This window comes from Pyrgilauda ruficollis, unplaced genomic scaffold (assembly GCF_017590135.1).
Source record: "Pyrgilauda ruficollis isolate IOZ18807 unplaced genomic scaffold, ASM1759013v1 scaffold42, whole genome shotgun sequence".
NCBI lineage: Eukaryota > Metazoa > Chordata > Aves > Passeriformes > Passeridae > Pyrgilauda > Pyrgilauda ruficollis.
Window position 1 is genome coordinate 5,444,609 of NW_024525712.1, and position 23,766 is coordinate 5,468,374.

General features: G+C 36.1%; 1 protein-coding gene across 3 annotated transcripts in view; it reads left to right on the top strand.

Annotated features, from left to right (window-relative positions):
- Positions 1-23,766, top strand: part of PXDN (peroxidasin) — an 85,609-nt gene that overhangs the window by 45,716 nt on the left and 16,127 nt on the right. For 2 of the 3 annotated variants that reach the window (XM_041477885.1, XM_041477886.1), the window contains exons 9-19: positions 1,463-1,632; positions 2,536-2,808; positions 4,093-4,209; positions 5,447-5,605; positions 8,592-8,704; positions 9,672-9,828; positions 13,293-13,401; positions 13,839-13,996; positions 18,409-19,912; positions 20,748-20,882; positions 23,294-23,502. In XM_041477885.1, the coding sequence (XP_041333819.1) occupies positions 1,463-1,632; positions 2,536-2,808; positions 4,093-4,209; positions 5,447-5,605; positions 8,592-8,704; positions 9,672-9,828; positions 13,293-13,401; positions 13,839-13,996; positions 18,409-19,912; positions 20,748-20,882; positions 23,294-23,502 (3,104 nt within the window). Of the gene's footprint in view, positions 1-1,462; positions 1,633-2,535; positions 2,809-4,092; positions 4,210-5,446; positions 5,606-8,591; positions 8,705-9,671; positions 9,829-13,292; positions 13,402-13,838; positions 13,997-18,408; positions 19,913-20,747; positions 20,883-23,293; positions 23,503-23,766 lie in introns of those variants that run through there. The other variant, XR_005955994.1, reaches the window with a different exon arrangement.

Genomic DNA, 23,766 nt, shown 5'->3' on the forward strand with positions numbered 1-23,766 from the left:
GTTGCTTTATCCAGATGGGTCTTAAAAGCCTCTAAGGGTGGAGATAGCACAGGTTGTCTGGGCAACATACTGCATCTCTTTCCTTCACCACTTAGAAGTTGGGAGAAAGTTCTGTAAAGGGTGACTACCTTTAAACTGCCCAAGGGCCAGCCTGCTGTGGAGTGCCTGCTCAGGCTGTGCCCAGAGCCTGGCTCCCTCCAGCTGCACTGGGCACAGCTGAACCAGCCTTGTGGCAGCACCTTACCCCCTTAAACTGGTGTGAACTGACAATGGACACATGAACTGTGAGTTTACCATCAGTAAATCAGACTTTGGTTTAATAATGCTCTCATACAAACCTGACCTGGAACATAAATTCCCTTACAGTTTCTGTAAAGCATTTTAGTTAGTCAGTTGCTGATGAAATGGCATGGTTTAGAGTTCTGGTTCTATATCTTTCTGCTGATGTCACTGAGAACCCCTTGTGCAGCAGAAGTACAGCATTTATGGAGTATGTCAAGAGCAGAGCCTTGAACTCGAATGGTATAATTATTTCTTTAAAATTTTCTCTGGCTCATGCACTTATAATACACAAAGAAAACGTATTCAGAATACACATATGAGTTATAAGAAGAAACTTGAGCTTGGGGTGAGCGATTATTGACTCTGGCTTGTTTCCTGGCTGTATGAATGAGAGCAGAGCTGTTTGCAAGCTAGTTGAATATGGCCAGATTTCAGTCAAAAGCCATCAGCCTGTTGAGCAGTATGTTGAATAGATCAGTAGGCTGAGTTTTGTACATAAGGGGTGTGATCTCATCCCTCCTCTGTGCTTTCTTCATCATGTAGTGAGGGGTGGACTGAGAAACAGTTCCTTTAATAAAACCCCCTAAGACTTCTTAGGTTACATCACAGAAACTTTTCATGCATGACCTAACCTGAAAACCTGACCTTAACTTGCATTTTAACCCAGTACAAAATATAATCAAGCACTAATCAATTAGTGCTTCTTGAACAATCCAGGCAGAGGCTGGCACAAAGATGGTTTTATAGCAACCAACCTCTCTCCTAGCAGAAAGCATCTTGAATATTGAACTTGCATGACATACTTCCAGTGGAAAGAGTTCTAATTGTTTTTCCAACTAGAACAGCCTTTTAAAGACCAGATATGTGTATTTGTTCACTGGGGTTTTTTCCCCTGTAAGCTTTTCCTCATAAAATTATTTTAACTTTTCATTTTGAAGATGCATTTCTTGCATTTTCACAAGCAATATAGTTTCATGATTTGTTTTTCCTCTTTTTCTCTTTAGGAGAAAATGTAAAGTATTTTTAACAAAGTAAAAGGTTTTTTTCCCCACAAGTTATTTTGGGGAAATATATATTATATAAATTATTTTGTGTAATTTATCTCCTGGGTTTTATTATTTGGCAGTTTTCTGCACTTGTGATTTAAAAGTTTAACTCTAGCAGATCCTTTTCTTCTCAGTAATGAGCTCAGTATGAAAGAAGATTCCCGTCTAAACTTGCTAGATGATGGCACGTTGATGATTCAGAATACTCAAGAAACAGACCAAGGCATTTACCAGTGCATGGCAAAAAATGTGGCTGGAGAAGTGAAAACTCAGGAAGTTACTCTTAGATACTTTGAGTCACCAGGTAAAGAACATTAAGTCTGAATTTTGCATTCAGATAGAGAGTTGTTTTCATAATAAGATTGCTAAAAAATAAAATGCTTTGGTGCTTGATATGTAGATTTGTCGGGCATCTTAAGATATAGATCATGAAGCTATAATATCCCTAGAACAAAAATGCAACTCAGCTGGTTAACTAATATGTTTATTGTAGTATGCAATTTTTATAATAGTCTTGTAGGCTGCAGAAGGGTTAGGAGAAGAGACTTTGCATTGCAACATTTCTCAGTGCAGTAACGTTCTCTCTGGATACCAAAAACCACAAGCTGCTGAACAGGCCACTCATGGAAGCTTCGGCACACCCTGTGCAGCCATCCTTGCTCAAGAACCTTTTAGCTCTGTCTAGCCAAGGCCTCATGTTTGCAAGGACTAAATTCCTGTCCAGGACTGTAATGTTTTTAAAACACAGTCTTTGCTGTGAGAACATTTTGTTTTGACACACAGCGTCAGGTAAACTTAAAATGTCACTGCAAATTACTCATGTACTTGAGAAAGGTTACTTAAAATGTAGCTTAATCAGTTTTGGCTCTTGTGCACTTAGAGCAATGTTTAAGCCTGTTTGTGTTTTGGGTCTCAGTGTCCATGCCTCTGAAGGGACCTTTATAAAGATCAGCATAGAAGAGCAAAATGTTTGAAAATTGTTTTAATGGGAGTTGAGAAAAAAAACCTCAGAGCAATTATGAGCTTTTGTTTTTATGTATTGATGTCTGCAGTTAGATTAGACTTTAAGCAAGGCAGAATTTCCACCGAGATTAGGGGTATCTTTGAGCTATTAAATCCCCCAGGTGTCCCCAGTTATAGATTGTATTTGTCTAAATTAGAGCTGTGCAAGCTGAAAGCTGCATTTAGGTATTGCTGTTTCTCACAGCCAGGCCAAGTTTCGTGATTCACCCACAAAATACTGAAGTGCTGGTTGGAGAGAGCGTTACCTTGGAGTGCAGCGCAGCCGGACACCCTCAGCCGCGAATTACCTGGACCAAAGGCGACAGAACCCCTCTACCAAATGACCCTCGTGTCACCATAACTCCGTCGGGAGGACTTTACATACAAAATGTAAAGCAGGAAGACAGTGGCGAGTACACTTGCTTTGCAACTAACACCATAGATAACATCCATGCGACAGCATACATCATAGTCCAAGGTAAGTCATGTTAAACTGGGAGAGACATATTACTGGACATTGTGTGGATTGGTCTTTTCTTGTGAGTTGACAGAGCCAAATTAAAAACATAAGAGTTTTTACTTCTAATTGCACTATTATAGTCCATAGGGGAGTTGATATACATTTCACACAGTGTAAGATATTATATACCATTTCCCTAAAAATGATGTTTCAGTGATTATTATCAGAAGTTTAATGTTTTCAAATGTTAACTTCTTATGTTTTGTTTGCATGGAGGAACAAACAAGCAATGTCAAATTTTTTGAATGATTAAATATTTTCTGTAACAGGCACTAATGCTAGAGAATAGAATTTATGCCTGGAGAACTACAAATGGAGTTTTGAATACAGCTCTGTGCTGCTTTTCTTTTGTAGACACTTCAGTGACTGTGGAAACATTTTCTGCTGAGTTTGATAGAAGCTATCATTCTGCCAGCTGAGGCATTAGCACAGCTTTTTCTGCAAAAGTCAAAGTACACTAACTCATGATTGCAATAATTTCTATATTGTATGTCAATAGTGTGGTTATAAAGTATTTGAGATCAATTATCAGAAGTCTCCTGTGTATATGTTAATATTTTTTGCAAGCACTTTCATGCTGGAACTTTTATTTCCAAAATGTTTTAAGTAACCTTTAAATTTGTTTGCTTCTGTTCTCATGTTAAAATCTTTAGTTGGCAAACAGTTAAGATTGCAAATACCTTTTTAATGAGTTCTAAAGCTATACAAAACAACTTCTCTGTGTGGTTTGTTCATTTATTACCAGTGGATAATTGTGTTTTGAGAGCTGAACAAATACTTCTCACACAGTGAATAGTTAGTTAGTGCACAGTGTTACTGCTGAATCTGGCCCACGCTCCACTCATTGCTTTCATGGAAAAAAACGAGCAGCTCAAGGTTTTGATTACATCACTTTTTCTTCACAATTTAATTGGGTAGTTTTGAGAGAAAGAGAAGATAATATTTTTAATCCAGGGAAGACTTATGTTTGATTCTACAAGTTTTACTGCACCTCTTATTTTGGATCTGTCGCAGTAGATCCCACATGTCTTCAATGGCATCAGGACCAGGTTGTGAGAGAGATGTTCCTTTTGCACAAGTGGCTGCCCTAACTCTATTCTCTCTAGGGATCACAATATAAAAGAATTAGCATCTCTTTTCCCACCAATATGAGCTATTTAAACTTACACAGGAAATAGTATGCAATTGAGTCATGCATTTTTCAATTGTTTTTTTGAAATGGCTTTATTTCCTCTTCTGTAGCTCTACCTCAGTTTACTGTCACTCCACAAGACAAAACAGTGATTGAGGGACAAACCGTTGACTTCCCTTGTGAGGCACAAGGTTATCCCCAGCCTGTTATTGCCTGGACTAAAGGAGGTAAGTGTGTTCCATTCTTACTTTTAAACTACCAGGATAGTTTAGCAGTCATATTGGAATCACTTCTTTACTGAAAGGAACTGTGTTTATTTGTTTAGATGCTTCAGTCTCTGAAGGAAACAGAGTTCATCTCTTTCTCCTTTAGCTGGGAAAGGCAAGGTTTCCCACAGAAGATAGCTGCCCAAGCATTTTTCATTGTTAAGTAAAAAAGAGTCACTAAAATATGTGTCCATAATATATTCCTAATAATAAATGTTTAAGAAATATGAGGCAAATTGCAGGTAGCAGTATATATCACTGCTGTTGTACTGCAGAAGAAACAGAGATGGCTGTCATTAACTGGAGGTCTGAAATTAGGTGGGATGTGCTCTCTTCAGAAACCAGAACAGTCCAGCCTGTAACTGTACCAGCATCTCTGTCACTTAATGCACATTGACAGAAACAACGGGGTGCACTCTGCTAACTATTTTATCGAGTTATGGCTCTAAAGGCATTAAGCCAAATCCAGCAGGAAGTATTATTGTAGTGGATGTTTTGTTGGTAAGCAAAAATTCTGTTTGATTCGAGTGTAAAAACCCTAGTGGGGTAAATAACTCTTTGGAAATTCTAAATTATGGTACATAAAGCAGATTCTTAACAAATTGTTCATAATTTTGATGCCCCTGTTTTGATGCCCCCATAATTTTGATAATGCCCCTGTTTCTCCCTCTACTTAGACTGCTCCGATCAATTAAATGTCCAGAAAGGGAGGATAGGGTACAGACACTGATGTACATCCATTTTTCTTATATTCCATTTTTTTTCGGGGCCATGTGTATTTTTATGTGGATTATCTAGGCCTAGGCAAATAAGATAAATTGTGTCTTACACACATGGTAATAATATGACATGAACAGTAACACATGTTGGTGTTTTCTTGCCTTCTCATTTGGATGCTTTAGCATGCTCCTTAAATGAAATATTTATTTCTACCACAAACAGAGAAGAGATCAGAATTGTGATTGTGTGCATATGTATAATTTGTTTGCTTTTCATGTTTATCTTCTTATAAGTAAAGGTTTCAAACATTTTTCTTGTTTGTTTTGTTGTTTGTTTTTTTTGGTTTTTTTTTTTTTTTTTAAGAAGCTTTAATATTTTCCAGTGTTTCATCAAATTTAAAACCTGGATTTCCCTTTTTCTGACACAAAGGGATTTTGTTGCTATAAGGAGCAAATGGCGTTGTTGTTGTATGTTTCAGGAGGCCAGTTGTCTGTTGACAGAAGACACTTAGTTCTATCCTCCGGAACGCTGAGGATTTCCAGGGTTGCTCTGCATGACCAGGGACAGTATGAATGCCAAGCTGTCAACATTATTGGATCCCAGCGCATCGTTGTGTACCTGACTGTGCAGCCTAGAGGTACAGCCCATGCACAGCTGCTGGGAAGAAAAAAAAGAAAAAAAGAGAAATATTTAAGCTTACACTAAAATACACAGTACCATGTGTGATTGTTTCTGAGTATATCTTCTTGTAGATCCCAGCTGGTTTCCAACAAATACCATGTCTGGACATTTACCAGTATTTGTGCAGGGTATCATTCCTTTAGAACCTTTAGAACAGTCTGTCTTTTGGGAAAGAGGTTTATCTGATTTACTTTTTTTTTTTTTTTTTAGGATGACAGTATTCCTATGCATTGGAAAATATTTTATTTTGTGAAAAGTCTAGTTTCCACTAAGGTTCTATGATGTTAGTTAAGTGGTGTTATTAACATAATGTTTCATATCCAGAAACAGAACACTTTCTTTTACAGAAGCGGAATGAACTTCACAAAGAAAAGTCATTCTTTGTACTGAAAATAAACTGATACAAAAGTCCTAAAACACCAACCCCAAACTCCAATTTTATGCTTTTTTTTTTCAATTAAATTCTAAGTAAGTTACTTCTAGGATAAATAATAATAATATTACCATTCATAATTTATTTAAGTATTTTGATGTCTAACTGAATTCAAGGAGATAAAACATGTAATTCAAAGCATTTCTTTTTACTGACCAAACTTAAAACTGTATATTAGTAAAAGGGGCTCAAATGAGCTTAGAAGTTTGTCAGAAAAAAAATTCTATTGATTTTTCTTAGTTAAGAGTAGTATTAGAAGATGGATTTGTCAAAATTGAGATGATTTTTAAACTTATATAAAATGTTGATTAAGATTGTATAAAACAAGTATCATTTTGAAAGAAGTTTACCAGCAGTGTTAAATTTCACTGGACTTGAGTAAAATTTAATAAAACAATTTTTGTGCAACTCAGGTTGCAAAATTCAGTCACCAAAAGATAATAAATACAAGATTGAAGGCTGAATATGTAGCATGACATTGGAGCTCTCCACAGATTATTTGCAATGCTGTTTTCAATTGTGCAAGAAGAAAAATTTTCTTTTGGGCGTCTAACAAAAGGACTGTTCACCTGAGGAATATTTAGTCATTGGTCACTGTGGTTGAATCAGTGTTAATAAACACAGATTAATGGTCCAGGTCTGTTTGCTGGCATGACTCAGCTCACATCCACATAGCCAGACTCTCTTAGCTCCCAGTGCTGGACACCTGCCTCTGGATGCCTTATTTGAACTCATTTCTGGTCTTTTACAGGTATTTATGTACAGTTTAACAGTAGGGCCAGATTGGTTGGTAGTATAAATGACTGCAGTGGAGCCACATACTTCTCTGTAAAAGCACAACCCTCAACCCTCTCCCACTCCCCCCTAAACATCAGTATCATGACATCAGTAACATAGCAGTGTATGTTACAGCAGAAATAGAATTCTTAATGTCTTCATAATCTTGTATGTGCTTCTTATGATGATATCTGAGTGCCAGGCATCAGTTTGGATTTGCAGAAAATTACAGTTTAAAAACACATTAATTTTATTCACAGTGGATTTATTTAGGTAACAGTGTACTCTGTCCTTAGAATTGAAGGTGATATTTTGGTATTTTAAGGCATCATAGGTGCAATGGAGAAAGGAGCTCTGTCAAGACTCAGTACCTCAGCAAGTCAAGCTGAGAGACTCACTTGAATGAGTTGTGGAAGGTTTTGCTTTTGTCATCTGAGAAATTGCAGTTGTTGCTACTTAAAAAAATTAAAATAACAAAAAAAAAAAAAAAGATTACAAGTTAATGCAATATTCATTCTGATGGCTTTCTACAGGTTTAGCTATTAACAGAAATATTTTTCAGAGCTCTAAATTAATGGAACTTAAGTGGTTTGGACAACTACTAGACTATTATGTTAGAAGTTAAGAGTACTTTAAAATAATCCTGAAGCAGACATTAAAAATAAGGTCATAGAATCGGTTGGAAAAGACCTTTCATCAAGTCCAACTGTCAATGTAGCACTTCCACCATGTTCACTATTAAGCCATGTCCTTATGTGTCATATCCACACTTCCAGGGGTGGTGGCTCTACAATTGCCCTGGACAGTCTGTTCCAGTGCTTGACAACCCTTTCTATGCAAAAATTTTTCCCTTTATCTAATCTAAACCTCCTCTGGTGCAACTTAGGGGCATTTGATCTTGTCCTGTCACTTGTTTCTAGCTGGACACAGCACTCGAGGTGGGGCCTGACCAGTGCTGAGTACAGGGGGACAATCCCTGCCCTGGTCCTGCTGGCCACACCATTGCTGATACAGGCCAGGATGCCACTGGCCTTCTTGGCCACCTGGGCATGTTCAGGTGTAGTCAATGAGCACACCCAGCTCATGTTCAGGTGTAGTCAATGAGCACACCCAGCTCCTTTTCCACAGTGCAGCTTTCCAGCCACTCTGCCCCCAGCCTGCAGCACTGCAGGGGGTGGTGTGATCCAAGGGCAGCACCTGGCTCTTGGCCTTGTTGCACCTCATACAATTGGCCTCAGCCCATTTATTCAGCCTGTATAAATCCAGCTCCCTCTGTAGAGTCTTTCTACTCTCCAGCAGATCAGCACTCCCACCCAACTTAGTGTTGTCAATGGCCTTGCTTAGAGTGCACTTGATTCCCTCAGCCAGATTATTGATGAAAATATTAAACAGGACAAACAGGACTGGCCCCAATACTGAGCCCTCGGGAACACCACTTGTTACTGGCCACCAACTGGATGTAACTCCATTCACTACTATCTCTTGGCCTGACCATCCAGCCAGTTTTTTATCCAGCAAAGAATATACATCCAACTGTGGGAAGCTAGTTTCTTCAAGGAGAATTTAATCTCTAAAACAAAGTTATAAGCAACTAAAAGCCTGCAGATAGAATCATGTAGTAGATTAAGAAATGTTCAGTAACTGATAAAAACAGAGTGCTGACCTATTTTTTGATTGTCTTTTGCACAAGTTGTATTTCATAATTTATCAGTGTATCATTTGGCTTTTTTAGTGACTCCTGTATTTGCCAGTGTTCCCAGTGACATGACAGTGGAGGTTGGCACAAACGTGCAGATCCCATGCAGTGCTCAAGGAGAGCCGGAGCCAGTCATTACATGGAATAAGGTACTGCATATTCAGTTATTGCAGAAAGACAGTGGCCTTTCCATCTCTTCATAATTCATTATTGAAAGTGCACATTGTCAAATTTTTGCTTCCTATGGTGTATGAAAACATTTCCGGAAGTCCAATCAGTAAGTATTTAATACAGAGCAGGTATATAGATACTAAACTTGAATTTTTTATAGATACATTTACATATGTACTTATGCAAAATATTATGCAGACCAGTTAAAATTCATAATGTATACCTTAAAAGGTCTATATTTAGTGACAGTTCTGTGTGAACAGCCTACTAATATTCACACTTTCAATGATATTATTGATATAAAACAATAAGAAATGGTGTATTGGAGCCATTTGCTACTGCTACGTTGATACCAACCAGGATAGGCTTTGGTAACTTTCTGGTAACCTCTTTGTGGCTTTGATTTCTATTGATGTAATAATTGCTATATCAAACTATAGAGTATCAGCAGAGTTACCAGTGAATTAATGAGTTGCTAATATTGATATTCAATTTTTCTGATTATATTCTTTTCTTCAATTAGTGAACATTAGAAATTTACTCTAATGAACCTTAAATAGTTTCTAAATATGTAGCACATGAAAAACTGATATACATGAAGTTCTTGAGATCTATTTCAGTTGATTAATTTTGAGGAAAATAACATGTGTATGTTCTCAAGTGGTGTCATCTTATTTTTGGGTCATAGATTTTATGTGGTGAAAGCCTATTAAAATACTTCGATTTGTAATAATGAGTAATTGTAGAAGTAAAGAAATACGCTGTACATTTTAGAAGTACATGTGATTTTTCTATATGAGCTTATTAAAACTATCTGACTGTAAACTTGGCATACAAAATAGAAACATAAAATAAAAAATAATAGCAGAAGAGAAAAAGATTACGAAAAAGTCATGCACGAAAACGAGTGTGTTTTGAATAAGTCAGCTATGGGCTTTCCTGCAGGATGGAGTGCAGGTTACTGAGAGTGGAAAATTCCATGTTAGCCCAGAGGGATTTCTCACCATTCGCGACGTTGGCACAGCCGATGAAGGTCGCTATGAGTGCGTTGCCCGCAACACCATAGGATACTCCTCTGTTAGTATGGTGCTCAGTGTGAATGGTAAGATACATGACTCAGTACTTAGATTATTCATTTTGTTCTAATTGTCTAACATGTAAGATGAAACAAAGTTGTCGAATTACTAAATTAGTTATTTTATTCATGTGTCTATTTTCCTCCCATGATTCTTTTTTTTTTTCGCCCATATTTTGGTATGATGTCATAATAGGAATATACCTAGGTGTTAAGCTCCAAAACCAACTGTGCTTTGGGCTTAAGTTAATCTTTCAACTTTCTTCCTGAGATATTATTTAGAGCTTTTAGAATTTGCTAGTCAAATACACAGTCTAAATTTTAAAGTAACTTGACAAATGTCTTCTGGCATCTTCAAAGGGAAACTTTTACAGCACTTCATTGAAAATTAGGCTGCAACTATTGCAAAACAGTTCAGGAAAGTCATACAGACCTCAAGAAGCTAAAAGAGAAAACAGGAAGAAAAGGAGAATATTTGATCTTGTTCTAACTATTTGAAAGTAATAATGGCAAATAATAGTTATCAATTATTACTATGTAATAAATGGCAATAAAGCAGCAAAAGAAGCTAAGGAAATAAATTTACTACAAAGATTGACCATACTGCTTTTCTGACTTATTGACTAAAACTGCTGATTTTTCAGTTTAATTTTGGTAGAAAATCAAAGAAAACGGTAGGATTTCTGTCTCTCAGTAGGGAATATAAGACAATATTTTTGTACCTTCAAAAAATTAGTACAGAACAGTGATTGTTTTGAAGATTATTGTGAAGATATCTTCAATATTGTTTCCCAGTGTTATTTGGGATATTCTGTATCTTGTTTACTAAATGGACAAACATGTATCAGTGATTTTTCTAATGTATTGTTTGCCATGGTATCAATAAAACTATGATGTTACCTGTCTTAGGTTGCTTTTAGTAGACTTTTAATCTGTACTTTCTTCTATGAAAAATATTTTTTTAATCTGTAAAGATTATTCAGGAGAGAAAAATTGCAGGGCTAGGAATCATTCAGTAATAAGTTTCCATCTACATGTATGAAATAGAAAATGAAAGAAAGTCTATGAAAATCAGTTAATCTGGCTACTCTGGAGATGCATAGCAAAAAACCATTTTTGTTTAGGAAAGATTAGCTAGTTCTCAAGTCATTAAGAGTGCTGAAAAATGAAACCATGAGTTGAAATAAAACCCCAGTGGAAATGAGTTTCATTCACTTAGTGCAGGTGTAAATTGATCATTCTCATCTGCTGAAATCAGCAAACTACAGAACTACTTATTAGCTGATTTGCAATAAATAATTGTAATGTGGGTAATTTCTTTTAAACTGTAGCATAAATAAATCTAAAATTAGTGAAACTGCACTTAATTAATCTGCATTCCATCTGAAACCATAAATGAAATTTCTCCTTCATACTAGTGGGATATGAGGTGTTGTTTTGCTGTGGCTGCTTTAAAACCTGATACTGTCAGAGGATCAAGGAGGACAAGTGGACAGATTATAAGTATTGGTTAATTGCTGTGTATATAGCATTTATAATGGCATAGCCAGAAATGCTTAAAAACTTGCATGGCATCATTTATTTTAATGATGCAATGTTTTATGAATGTTTCTAGACCAAAACACTTTCCTAAGATTGAGACCAAATGAGGGCAATTGTATAGAAGCTAGGAACACGTTTCGCTGATTGTGTTGGATAATATTTTAAAGATGCTTTCCTTTAGCCATTTTATTCTGTCCTTTTCCATTGCTTTGTAAGAGTCATTCTCCCTCCCTGCCCAAATTAAAAAAAAAAAGTATTGTGGGAGACTCTTACATGGAGCTTTACCTTCTAACATTTATCAGTCTAAAAAAAGAACTGCTAGCAATAAGTAATCTAAACAAAAATCAAGTACAGAATAGTTAACATCTGACCAAGGTTTATAATTCAGCCCACATATACCATTAATCAGAGAGATAGCCCTGCAAGTAAACACCAAGTTTACATCTAATGTAGACAGCACTAAGGAGGTTAACCAGCCCCTGGATTTCTACAGACTGCAATTTTGCACTGTTCATGTCATTCAAGGCACACAAACACACTGAAACAACTAAAATTTAAACCTGTAAATGACATTTCTTCCTATAATAAGTAGCTTATCTGATAGTGTTTCTGTATGGTTGCTATTGAAAATGAAGCTGTCAAGCAAGTACAGTTGGTAATTAGGATGGATCAGGGACTACTGCCCTCAGGCACTATGGAAAGGGTCAGCTGATTTTGGATGCTGGGAATATTTTGCCAAAAGCCTGAGACTGGCTTCAGGGCACAGAAAGGGGCTTCATCTGCAGCTATAGTGTTCCAGGGACTGTTTTATTTGGTGGTATAGATGGTTAAGTTTGATTAAGTGGGTCTAGACTATGAAACTCATGTAGAGACTATTTAGTCTCTGCCACTTAGGAAGGAATAATGAAAAGTTGCCTAGGGGAAAAAAAAAAAAAAAAAAAAAGAAGTAATGAAAAGCTTATAAACAACAGTTTTTATGTCAGATGATTTTGTACATCTGCTGATTTTATACCAGTATATTTGCTTTGGACTTTTTCCCTACTTTACCCTTCTTCCTGTGTGACTTCTCCAATCTAAACACACTCTGGAAATTGTTAGCTGTTGCCCCTGGATCTGGTAGTTCTTAGTTTAGACTGAAAGGAAGGTTATTAGTCCTACATAGTTTGTACAAACATCCAGCTGCAACAAAGCACTGTATAAAAAGGCCTATGCATTGTTGAGTTTCCAGCATTGTGTATGGTTGTTAAATAGCATTTAAGCATGTGAGTTTTAATCTAGTATTAAAAAGATAATTGTAAAGTAGGAAAAAAAGTAGTGATCTAAATTTAAAAATATTTACTGTCCTTTAAAATTAATCTGTGTTGCTTATTATACTGAGACCAGGAGGAGAACAATGTTAATTTATGTTCATTCAATTATGTAAATTATGTTCATTATGTACCACTTGCAGCACATTCGTAAGCCCTTCAAGTTCTTACATTGAATTCAATACTAATTCAGAAATAGCTGAAATCAAAGGGGAAATCTGCATTGATTTCAGTGGTTATAGATCAGGCTCTTGATACCAACACCTGAAACCAGATAATACACCAGAAAAAAACCCTTGATAATTAATTTTTGATTTGATCATCTTCATTTGAAGTTGTAGGTCTAACTAAAGGACAGCTAAACACTGTATGCATTTATCTTTGTCTTGTTTTTGAGTTATAAGCAAGATGACTTTTAAGCTTAGGTTAACTTCTGTTTTAAATTAATTTTTTTCTACTTTAATATGCCTTGATAGAATTCCAAAATGGTTAAGAATTTTATATTTGGGTGAACTAACATTTAAAGAAAAAGGGTTTACTTTGTAGAACTGAAATGATGTCGTGTCTAGACTCTGTTTTATGGAAGTATCTTTTTTGTGTGTGGCCATTTTTGCAATAATATGTGAATTCCTTTTTCTCTAGTTCCTAATGTCAGCCGAAATGGAGATCCTTTTGTACAGACGTCAATTGTAGAAGCAATTGCAACTGTTGACAGAGCAATAAATTCAACACGTACACATCTGTTTGACAGGTATGTCCTTTTTTTTAATTTTTTTAAATTGAGAATTAAATCAGAATTAATTTTGTATATACTAGAAATAATGTGACATTTATTAAACAAGAAACCATTTTGTTACTTAAAAAACATTGTTAGTGTCTGGTTGTTTCTGAGAATACTAACAGTTTAACATGTAAGGATTCCTATTGTTCATACACTCCTGCTGATGTCTCAGCAGTTCTTCTGCTGAGATAATGAATACTAAAATGCTACTAAATATTTAATTGCTACTAAATATTTAAATTTTTATTATTTTATTGAATTTTTTTCTTCTTGGTTTGCCTTCCATTTTGAGATGAGTAACCAAGGTATGTACTAATCATGTTGCTGAACATTTATATGATTTATGTAGTGTTGTTGTTTTGTAACTCCTGTGTACACTTACTGTTTTTTTCCAAATTATCTATTAGTCGTCCTCGTTCTCCAAATGATTTGCTAGCCTTATTTCGATACCCAAGGGACCCATACACTGTTGAGCAAGCAAGAGCTGGGGAAATATTTGAAAGGACCTTACAGCTTATTCAAGATCATGTACAAGATGGTCTAATGGTTGACCTGAATGGAACAAGTCAGTACTTTTTCCTTTTTTTTCTGTTTTGACATGTATTTGCCTTTTTAAGTCATTATACTTCAGGAGACATTAATTTTCTGAAGTTTGGTCCCAACTGCAGAACCATTACATTGAAATCAGTGAAGTATTTGACTTTGCAAAGCTTTACCAAATTCCATCCTTGGTTTGCACATTGTTCACTATATAAGTCTGAGCTCTCCAAGTGGAGTGTTTTTTCTCACACTGACATATTAGGAAAAAGTTCAGATTCTGATCCTTCTGTTGGTCGAACTTAGTATAATGGAAGTGCATAATGTATCCTGTTTTTAATTCTCTGTATGTTTATTTATTAGGATCATTGTCTCATAGCAGAACAGACTTTTCTGTTGTATGGTAAAAATATGCAGTGTTTTGTTCCTGTTTCTTTAAGAAAAACCATTTAATATCAGCGTGCCTTGGCAACAAGAAAATATGACATAACAAGAAGGATTTGTATAACTTACAAACCAAGATTTCTGCATGTACCACAATAGTATTCAAAGAATTATTTGCTATTTTTAAAATGAGTGTCAAATTAAGCTAATTGCTTTGTTTAACACTGACATGATGTAATGAGAAATACAGTTCTTGTTGCTTTTTAGAACTAGCAAAAAAAAGTGTGAGGTTTGATTTCAGCCTTTTAGGTATTGGATTCCAGTCAAACTCATGAAGTCCAGCTGGAGTACATACAGCTAATGTGTGTAGATATATGTGTGGATAGGCTTGAAACATAGGATTGAAGCATTTGGAAATAATGATAGAGTTTTAGGAGAGCTTTTGAGACTTGAGACATAGCCAAAAACTACACTGACAATCTAGAGGAAATACTTCTACTCATTATATTCTTTTTGATGTTTGTAATTGTGTATTTATTGTAACTTCTGAAAACTTTAACACTGACCATGAACTATCAAGTATTTATAAGACCAAAGACAACAAGCTTTGTGGTGTACTGTCACATTTGCTAGTGAAAGCAGCTTGTTACTCATTATTAGAGCTGAGTAGATAATTCTTGGTGAATTGTTTACCACAAAAACTTACTCAAAATTTTTTGAAGGCTGATGTATTCTAAGAGCCACCCTGTTTGGTTTGGATCTCTGATTAGATGCATATGCAAGAACACTGTACATATATATGCTATAAATATATAGTACTAGCAATATATAAAATGTGATGTGTGAGAACTGGGTGACTAGGATTCATAATAGTGAAACACCTAAGGTTTACCAAAAACTCATATTAAAACCTATGGATACTAGTTAATAAACGCAAAATTAGGCAACTTTCTGTGATACTGGAAAGTCTCTTTGTAACCAGATCTTGCTTTTCAGACCTACAGAATCCAAAGAAACCTGGCTTTTAGGGAAACTTGAATAATAAAATAAATCTGTTTTCATTTAAATTGCCCAATACTCCAATTTTTAATAGCAATTTTTGTCCTTATTTCATTTTGCTTTGAAATGCAGAGCCAAATGAAAGGTGTTATTTAGCACTTCAGCATTGAGAACAGTTGAGAAATGTGACAGTTCCCAGTCAGAGATTTTTTTTTTTTTTTTTTTTTTTTTTTTTTTTTTTTTTGCAAAACCTTTGAATGTCCCATGGAAAGACTATGGAGCCAAATTCTCCTTCACAGCGCTAGACTGTAACACAAGGGGAATGGCCATTAATGGAGGTTCAGGTTAGACGTTAGGAAACAGTTTCTCACCAGAAGACCGGTGCAGCTCTGAAACAACCAATCCAGAAAGGTGGAGGAGTCTCAGACTTTGCAGGTTTTCAAGCCTGCTGGAGCAGGTATGCAGGTGTCTAGTGCTGGAAACAGCTCTACTTCTACCAGGAGCTTGGTCTGGATAAAAGGTCCCTTATAATCAATATTTCTATGACTATGAAACATCTTCCTTGCTTCGAAAAAAAAAGATAATATGTGAAGTGAGCTAGCCAGCTTCTAAGCACTGGAAATGCCCAGCACCCAGCCATTTAGAGAGCAGAGGCAAAGTTAGTGCCTACAATGTGAGAGGTAATTAAGGATTAGCAACTAGCATCAGAAAGCCAAAATCTAATCCATCATAAGACATTACATCCTACTTGAACTTCTAAAGAGAGAACCTGAGCCTTTTATTTTAAATTAGTACTGAAAGTCATTCTACCTAAAAGGTTCACAGTTGAGTTTTGCTCACAAGTTGATTTCAGAAGTGGGGGTGGCAATCAAGATAACTGCAAATGTTTATTTGAATGAATAATTATCATAAGCAAAGAATGCCATGATCAATGATGATCATTTAAACAGGAGTGCTATTATTAAGAAGATAAGTTTTCTGGGCATAGTTCTAGAATTAAACTGCCTTGGTAGCCAGGATATTTTAATATGCTATCAATTATATCCTCAAAGTGTGTATTTTACTGCATTACCCAGTGGCACTTACAAGTTTTGCTCTGTGGTTTGTTTTTCTTTTTCCTAGTATGGAATATTCCATAAAATAGTTTCTGTGTGTCTACATGAGCATGTTAGCAAGAACTAAATCTCTGATATCTTTGCTTTGACTTGCAAGCCATGTGGAGTACTCATAGCCTGAGGCTGAGAAAACAGTTTCCCTGGCTGAGCACAGGTCCTGTCCTGGCTGGGCAACTTTGAGCAACCCAGTCCCTTTCAAGGCAAAGACAAGGCTGGGCTTTAGGTAGTTTATTTGCAATTGCCCTGCATTGTGGAAGTTGGCAGAGAGCCAGTTGTACCTAGCACATGTTTATGTGTTGAATTTAGATGAAGACCATTGTCTTTGCAGGCACACTGGGACTGAGCTCAGGACTAAAAGTAACATTTCCCAACTGCATGCAATTAACCGATACCGACCCCTTGCAAAACTGCATTCAGTTCATATTTTTGAGTGTTTGTATCGTGCTGGGAACTCCTGAAGGCTGTGGGAGGACAGTGCCCCTCTACACTCACTCATTTCCATTTTTCCTTTTGCCTTTATACTGCTTGTTTGGTTTTATTCCTGACTGGACTCTTTCCAGATCAAGATCCTTGCTGGTGTATGATGGTTTCTAGTTAGCTAAACATACATCTACACTGCCAAATACTCCACCTCCTGGACTTTTTCCTGGATCCTAGAACCTTGTTCATCCACGCTCTATATCCATTAGTCACTCATGATATGCCTTTTGCTTTGGACCAGCAGCTCCTTTTTAAAGTTGTCCCCACTTACTGTGCTTTGGTATGATTTGTGACAGGGTCTTGAACAAGGTGAATTCTTTTCAACTTAAATGAAAAATCGGGTCCAGGCCCACAAAAAGTATAGATTTTCTGAAGGAAACCTACTCCTGGATACAGTAGGTATGTCTTACTCAGCAGCAAAAAATTCACTTTACTGAGACATTTCTGTTGATCTACACAAGTTGATAATGTAGATGTAGCCAGAATTTTTCCCCCTGAAATTAAATCCAAATGTTATTAAGTAAAAATTGCTTTTACAATGATTCCTAATAGGCAGCAAGGACAAGGCACAGGCTGACTCTTCTACTATTTGCAGTCAGCCAAGGAGGCCTTATGGTCTTCAGTCCTTCCACAGGCCATCATGCCACAACAGAGATCATGCAGTACATAACCTTAGTTTGAGGTTCCAAAAACATAACTCTAATGAATTACAGTATATATTTTTTATGTATTATTTTTCTATGAACTGAGAAAAAAATACAGAAAAATGATAAGTATGTTTTAGTCCCAGAGGTGAATGGTGTGGATTGCAGAGGGAATCTGTGCCAAATGCTACACAAACACTACTTTCATATAGAAACTCGTCCAGGGTAATGTGTATATGAGTTACTCCACAGAGTTTGTCTTAGAGATCATTCCATGTTTGGCTCTATTGCTGGTGGTATTTTATTTTGTCATTGATTATTTTTCTTAAAATTTGCAGCTTTCACTATAATAAAGCAAAACAAAATAGTATTGTTCAGTGAATGAGCAAGCCTCAAAAGCTACAGTCTTGAAATCCATTTAAGTGTTACTGACATTTTTTAAAATGCTTTTATTAACATGAAAAAAATGTTCTATTTGTCTCAAAATGAAGTTTTTCTTCATGAAAATATCTCTGCTTTTCTAAGTGACCAAATGAGCTCCTTTTGTGAAAGCTCATTTTGTAAAAGTTGCACTTGAATTGGCATTTTAGAAAGTTTCCTCCTGACCTAGTGATGGTGAAGTTGTTCAAATGATCTAATGCTTAAATATACATATATGGTTATTGCTGTCCTTATCTAAAAGTAGGGCTGTTTAATCTGATGGGAAATGTAAATTAAAATAAAAAATAAAATAGCATTTCAAATACATTTGTGATCTGTGGGGGGACCCTGAGTCTATGAATTCTCTGATCGTTTTCTTTCTCTGTTTTCTCTTTCAGGTTATCACTATAATGACCTTGTATCCCCACAGTACTTGAATCTGATAGCCAATCTCTCAGGCTGTACAGCCCATCGACGAGTGAACAACTGCTCCGATATGTGCTTCCACCAGAAGTACAGGACACACGATGGAACATGCAACAACCTTCAGCATCCCATGTGGGGCGCTTCTCTGACAGCTTTTGAACGTCTGTTAAAGTCAGTCTATGACAATGGATTCAATTTGCCTCGGGGAATTGAACCCAGAAGACTCTCTAATGGCTACGCGCTCCCAATGCCTCGCTTGGTTTCAACTACTCTGATCGGCACGGAAACCGTAACTCCTGATGATCAGTACACTCACATGCTCATGCAGTGGGGTCAGTTTCTTGACCATGACCTTGACCTCACCGTGGCTGCGCTAAGCGAGGCCAGGTTTTCAGATGGTCAGCATTGCAGTTCTGTTTGCACAAATGATCCTCCATGCTTTTCAATCATGATACCACCAAACGATCCCAGAGTTAGAAATGGTGCACGCTGCATGTTTTTTGTACGCTCCAGCCCAGTTTGCGGGAGTGGCATGACATCTCTCCTGATGAATTCTGTGTACCCACGAGAGCAGATCAACCAGCTGACCTCATACATTGATGCGTCCAATGTGTACGGCAGTTCGGACCATGAAGCACTAGAAATCAGAGACTTGGCAAGTCAAAGGGGTCTTCTGAGGCAGGGCATTGTACAGAGATCTGGCAAGCCCCTTCTTCCATTTGCCACTGGCCCACCAACAGAATGTATGAGAGATGAAAATGAGAGCCCAATACCCTGCTTTTTAGCTGGTGATCAGCGCTCTAACGAACAGTTGGGTCTTACCAGCATCCACACATTGTGGTTTAGAGAGCACAACAGAATTGCCACAGAGCTACTGAAACTCAATCCTCACTGGGACGGTGACACAATATATCATGAAACACGCAAAATTGTTGGTGCAGAAATGCAACACATAACATTTAGCCACTGGCTCCCTAAGATCTTTGGAGAGGTAGGCATGAAGATGCTTGGCGAATATAAGGGTTATGATCCCAGTGTTAATTCTGGCATAACTAATGAGTTTGCAACTGCCGCTTTTAGGTTTGGTCACACACTCATTAATCCTTTTCTGTATCGACTGGATGAAAACTTTGAACCTATTCCACAAGGCCATCTACCTCTTCACAAGGCATTCTTCTCTCCATTTCGGATTGTAAATGAAGGAGGCATTGATCCACTTCTAAGGGGATTTTTTGGTGTTGCTGGTAAGATGCGTGTCCCCTCACAATTACTCAATACAGAATTAACAGAAAGACTCTTCTCCATGGCACGTACTGTGGCTTTAGATCTGGCAGCTATGAATATTCAGAGAGGCAGAGATCATGGAATTCCTCCCTACCATGATTTTAGAGTTTACTGTAATCTTTCTTCAGCTCAGACTTTTGAAGATCTGAAAAATGAAATTAAGAATCCTGAAATCAGGGAGAAACTTAGCAGGTGAGCCTGAGGTGAAGAAAAAGTCAATTATCTAAATGTGCATGCAAAAATGGTATCTGAATGTCTTACCTAGAAAAAGATACTTGCTAACACTTAATGGGATTTTTAAGAAACTTCCATCAGTACCAGAAAATGTTAACAATTTCCACATTCAGATAATTTCTCTACTTCTACATCTCTATGAACTGTAAGAATATGTACAGTATATATACAGTAATATATACTGCATATATTCATGAAATTATTAATTTGAAATACCTAATTTTGTAAATGCTGTTAAATATGAATGCTATTTCAGTGTAAGGTCATATTAAATGCCAACTTCACGCAAGTATTTAGATGTTCAATTCCATTAATTCTGTACAGTGAAACAAATGTCAGTATTGTCCACTGTACTGTCATGTGGACATCCTTCACTACCAGTAATCAGTTCTTCTTTAGAGAGTCAGTGTTTGAAATTAAGTCTACATCTACCTGCTACGCCTAGCTTATTTGCTTAAAATTAAAGACAATAGAGAATTAGTCTCAGCTATAGCAATATAAAAAGAGTGTACAGAGGCACAGGAAAGAGAAGCTACAAAAAAAAAAAACAATTCTAAGAAATCAGAAGAAAGCTGCTAGGAGAAAAAAAATTGCAGGCTAGAAGTCAGACCCACATGGTGTGTACAAGCTGCATTGCAGGATTTCATGTGTATACACTCACAGCTTGTTGAGATGTAGCGCTATCACTACGTTTTTCCTGTGAGTTATTTGTATCTCTTAGCTTCACCGTGTACTGATTATTTTGTAAAAATAAAATGTTTGTTATTCAGGATTTGTATTTTTCAATTTATAGGTTGTATGGCTCCCCACTGAACATAGACCTATTTCCTGCTCTAATGGTGGAAGACTTAATTCCGGGGAGTCGACTGGGACCGACCTTGATGTGTCTGTTAAGCACACAGTTCAGGCGTATTCGGGATGGAGACAGGTACGTTAAAATACCATGGAAACCAAAATGAATTTTAACTTAAGGATGCTTAATAACAGTTTCAAAGTCATGTTTCCAAAACAAACTCCATTTTATCTTCATTTATGATTTTAAAATACAACTGAAAACATGAAGAATATATGTTTAAAACATTGCTAGAAGCCATGATTCTTTATTAATTCTATTACTCTTTGTGATGAATGTCATACTGACCCCAAAACCACAACAGTCAACACATGTTGAGCTTCCTTCTGCCAGATATTCAAGCCACTTATCTTTTAGAAAAAGTGCATGATGCTTCTCTTATTGTTATTGAGTTATTTTATTGGCAAAGAAATTGTGGCTGTTACTTAAGCATAGGTTGGAACAGTATCCCTCTGTATATATAACCCCTATGCATACTATAATACAAGCAATCTGTGCACCAAATAAGTATTAAAAACAGACAGGTTAATCCAAAGAGCACAATTTGATAATTGTTTGAAAATTACATTAAATTATAATTATTTAAAGCAAAAATACTTTAAATATATGCACACTGCCAACAATTTCTCCTTTTCAGTTTTTAGAATACCTGAAATGAGAGAATAGTAATTTCTCTTGTCACAGCAGCCTGATCTCCTATGCACACTTTCAGCACATTTGTTCAGCATCTGAAAATCAATATTTCCCTCATTTTAACATAATTTATGACCTAGAATCCTGTTCTTTTCATAGCATGAGTGTAAATAGACATAGGCTGATTAATTGAATCCTAATGAAAGGAAAACAGGAAGAATTAGGAAATTAGATTTGATTCTCTTTATTTAATGTCATTTTATTGAATCAAGTTATTAAACTACTACTTAGAATATTATAAACGCTTTTTTATTTTTGTAGTCAATAACCCAAACCTTTTCCTATGCTGTTTTAAAAGAGCCGCCAAACTTTACTACATAAAATATGTTAAAAAATAAAGCTGTGAAGCATAGAACTCTCATGCCTCGAGGCAGAGAGAGTAAAAGGGGAAGAAATATGTGCAGTATGAGCTCCAGGTTACTGGTGACAAGTACCTATTTGTGCCACAACAGAATATCTATACTGCTTTTTGTTGATATATGTTTGCATTTTTTCAGCAAAAGCGCCTTTTCCTGTTTTGTTTCATTTTCTGATACAACATTAGGAAACTACAAAAACATAGAATATTTAGGAAAGGGGATTCTGCTGTCCAAGGAATACAAATGTTTGGAAGGACCGTATCAGCAAATAGTAAAATATTATTACACATAATGAAAGCAGCTTTTACTTCTTTGAAAAGTCTTTTTCAATGGGCAGAGGATCAAAGCTGGTAACACCATGCAAAACAGATGTTTCTGTGCATGAAAAAGGAGTGATATTTGAAGGGAGCCTAACTTCATGTGAAGATGGAAATTTGAGAATCTGATTGTAGTACTTGGAAATTCATTGGCTACTGTCCAATACTTTATGAAAATTTTACATTCAATAGGTAAAATGAAATTTCTTGACCATTCTTCTAGGTTTACTACTGTTTTTGAATTTTCATAACGTTTAAAAAAACACCTTTTTTTTTTTTTTTTTTTCCTTTGGTTAGTTTTGGTTTAAAATAAGTGGGGGAAAAAGTATCAATACTGATACAGCTTTGGGAGACAGAAAAAAATGTCCCAGTGAGGAGTTCCTGTGTGTTAGAGTGGTGCAAAATGTTTTCAAATTCTGGGCAGTAACTTAAGAAATTTTCTTTTCCATGTAAAGCTTGCTTTTTATATAATGTATTATTTATATTTGCTATTGATAACAGGCTTTTAGCCCTTTATGCATGAAAAAATGAACTATTTGAAACCATAGTGTTCCTTCTTGAATATAAAGAATTAACTGAGCATGTATGAGAAAGTCCCTGAATCAATATAGTCATGAAAATAGTTAAACAGAAAAAAATTGTTAGGCAATTAAATCATCTCACTTATCTTGATAGAAAACTAGAAATAGATTAACCATTCTTCTAATCTCAGCAATTCCATCAAAATGTTTTCATGACCATAAGAAAGTCACCTAAAGAAATAAACTATGGTCATTTAAGTATCTTAAAAGAACCCTTAACATGGTAGTCTGGTGCCATTTTAGATGTCCAGAGACACTCAAGACATTGAAATGAGACTAGAAAAGAAATCAAATAATTTTTTGAAGATTTCATCCCTTTCAGAGTGTCAGCATGACTCCAGCTGGTGCTGAAGTGACACCAGGAACTAAAATTTTTGCATTTTGATCAGTCCCTTGATAGAATGTTAAGAACAGGACCTATGAGATAATTAATTTAATTCTGAAATGAAATTAATTGAAATATCATTGAAATATTTTTGAAAAACTTCCACTTGTTTCTTTTCACTAGCAGACTTGTCTTTTCTGTGAGATTACAGGTTATGGTATGAAAACCCGGGTGTGTTCACTCCTGCTCAGCTCACTCAGATCAAGCAGACATCTCTTGCCAGAGTTTTGTGTGACAATGGTGACAACATAACCAGGGTACAACATGATGTCTTTAAGGTGGCTGAATTCCCACATGGATATAGCAGCTGTGAAGATATTCCTAAACTGGACCTCAGGATGTGGCAAGATTGCTGTGAAGGTCTGTATAGAGGTGGATTTGGGGGCAGTGAGGTGTGTGCAGTTTGTTAAGTGTCTATTTTAAGAAGATATTTTACTATTTTGGGGGTTTTGTTTTTTTATTTTTGTTATTAGATATTACAAATTCTAATCTGAAGCATAGCCCCTGTTAAGTGGGAAATCATTCCATATTCTATATTAAATAAACACCTCATAAAAATAGCATCGATTTGAGCTTTGCAAGGTGTAGATAATTGTTTTCTTGTTTTCTTTCTTTTGCTGATAA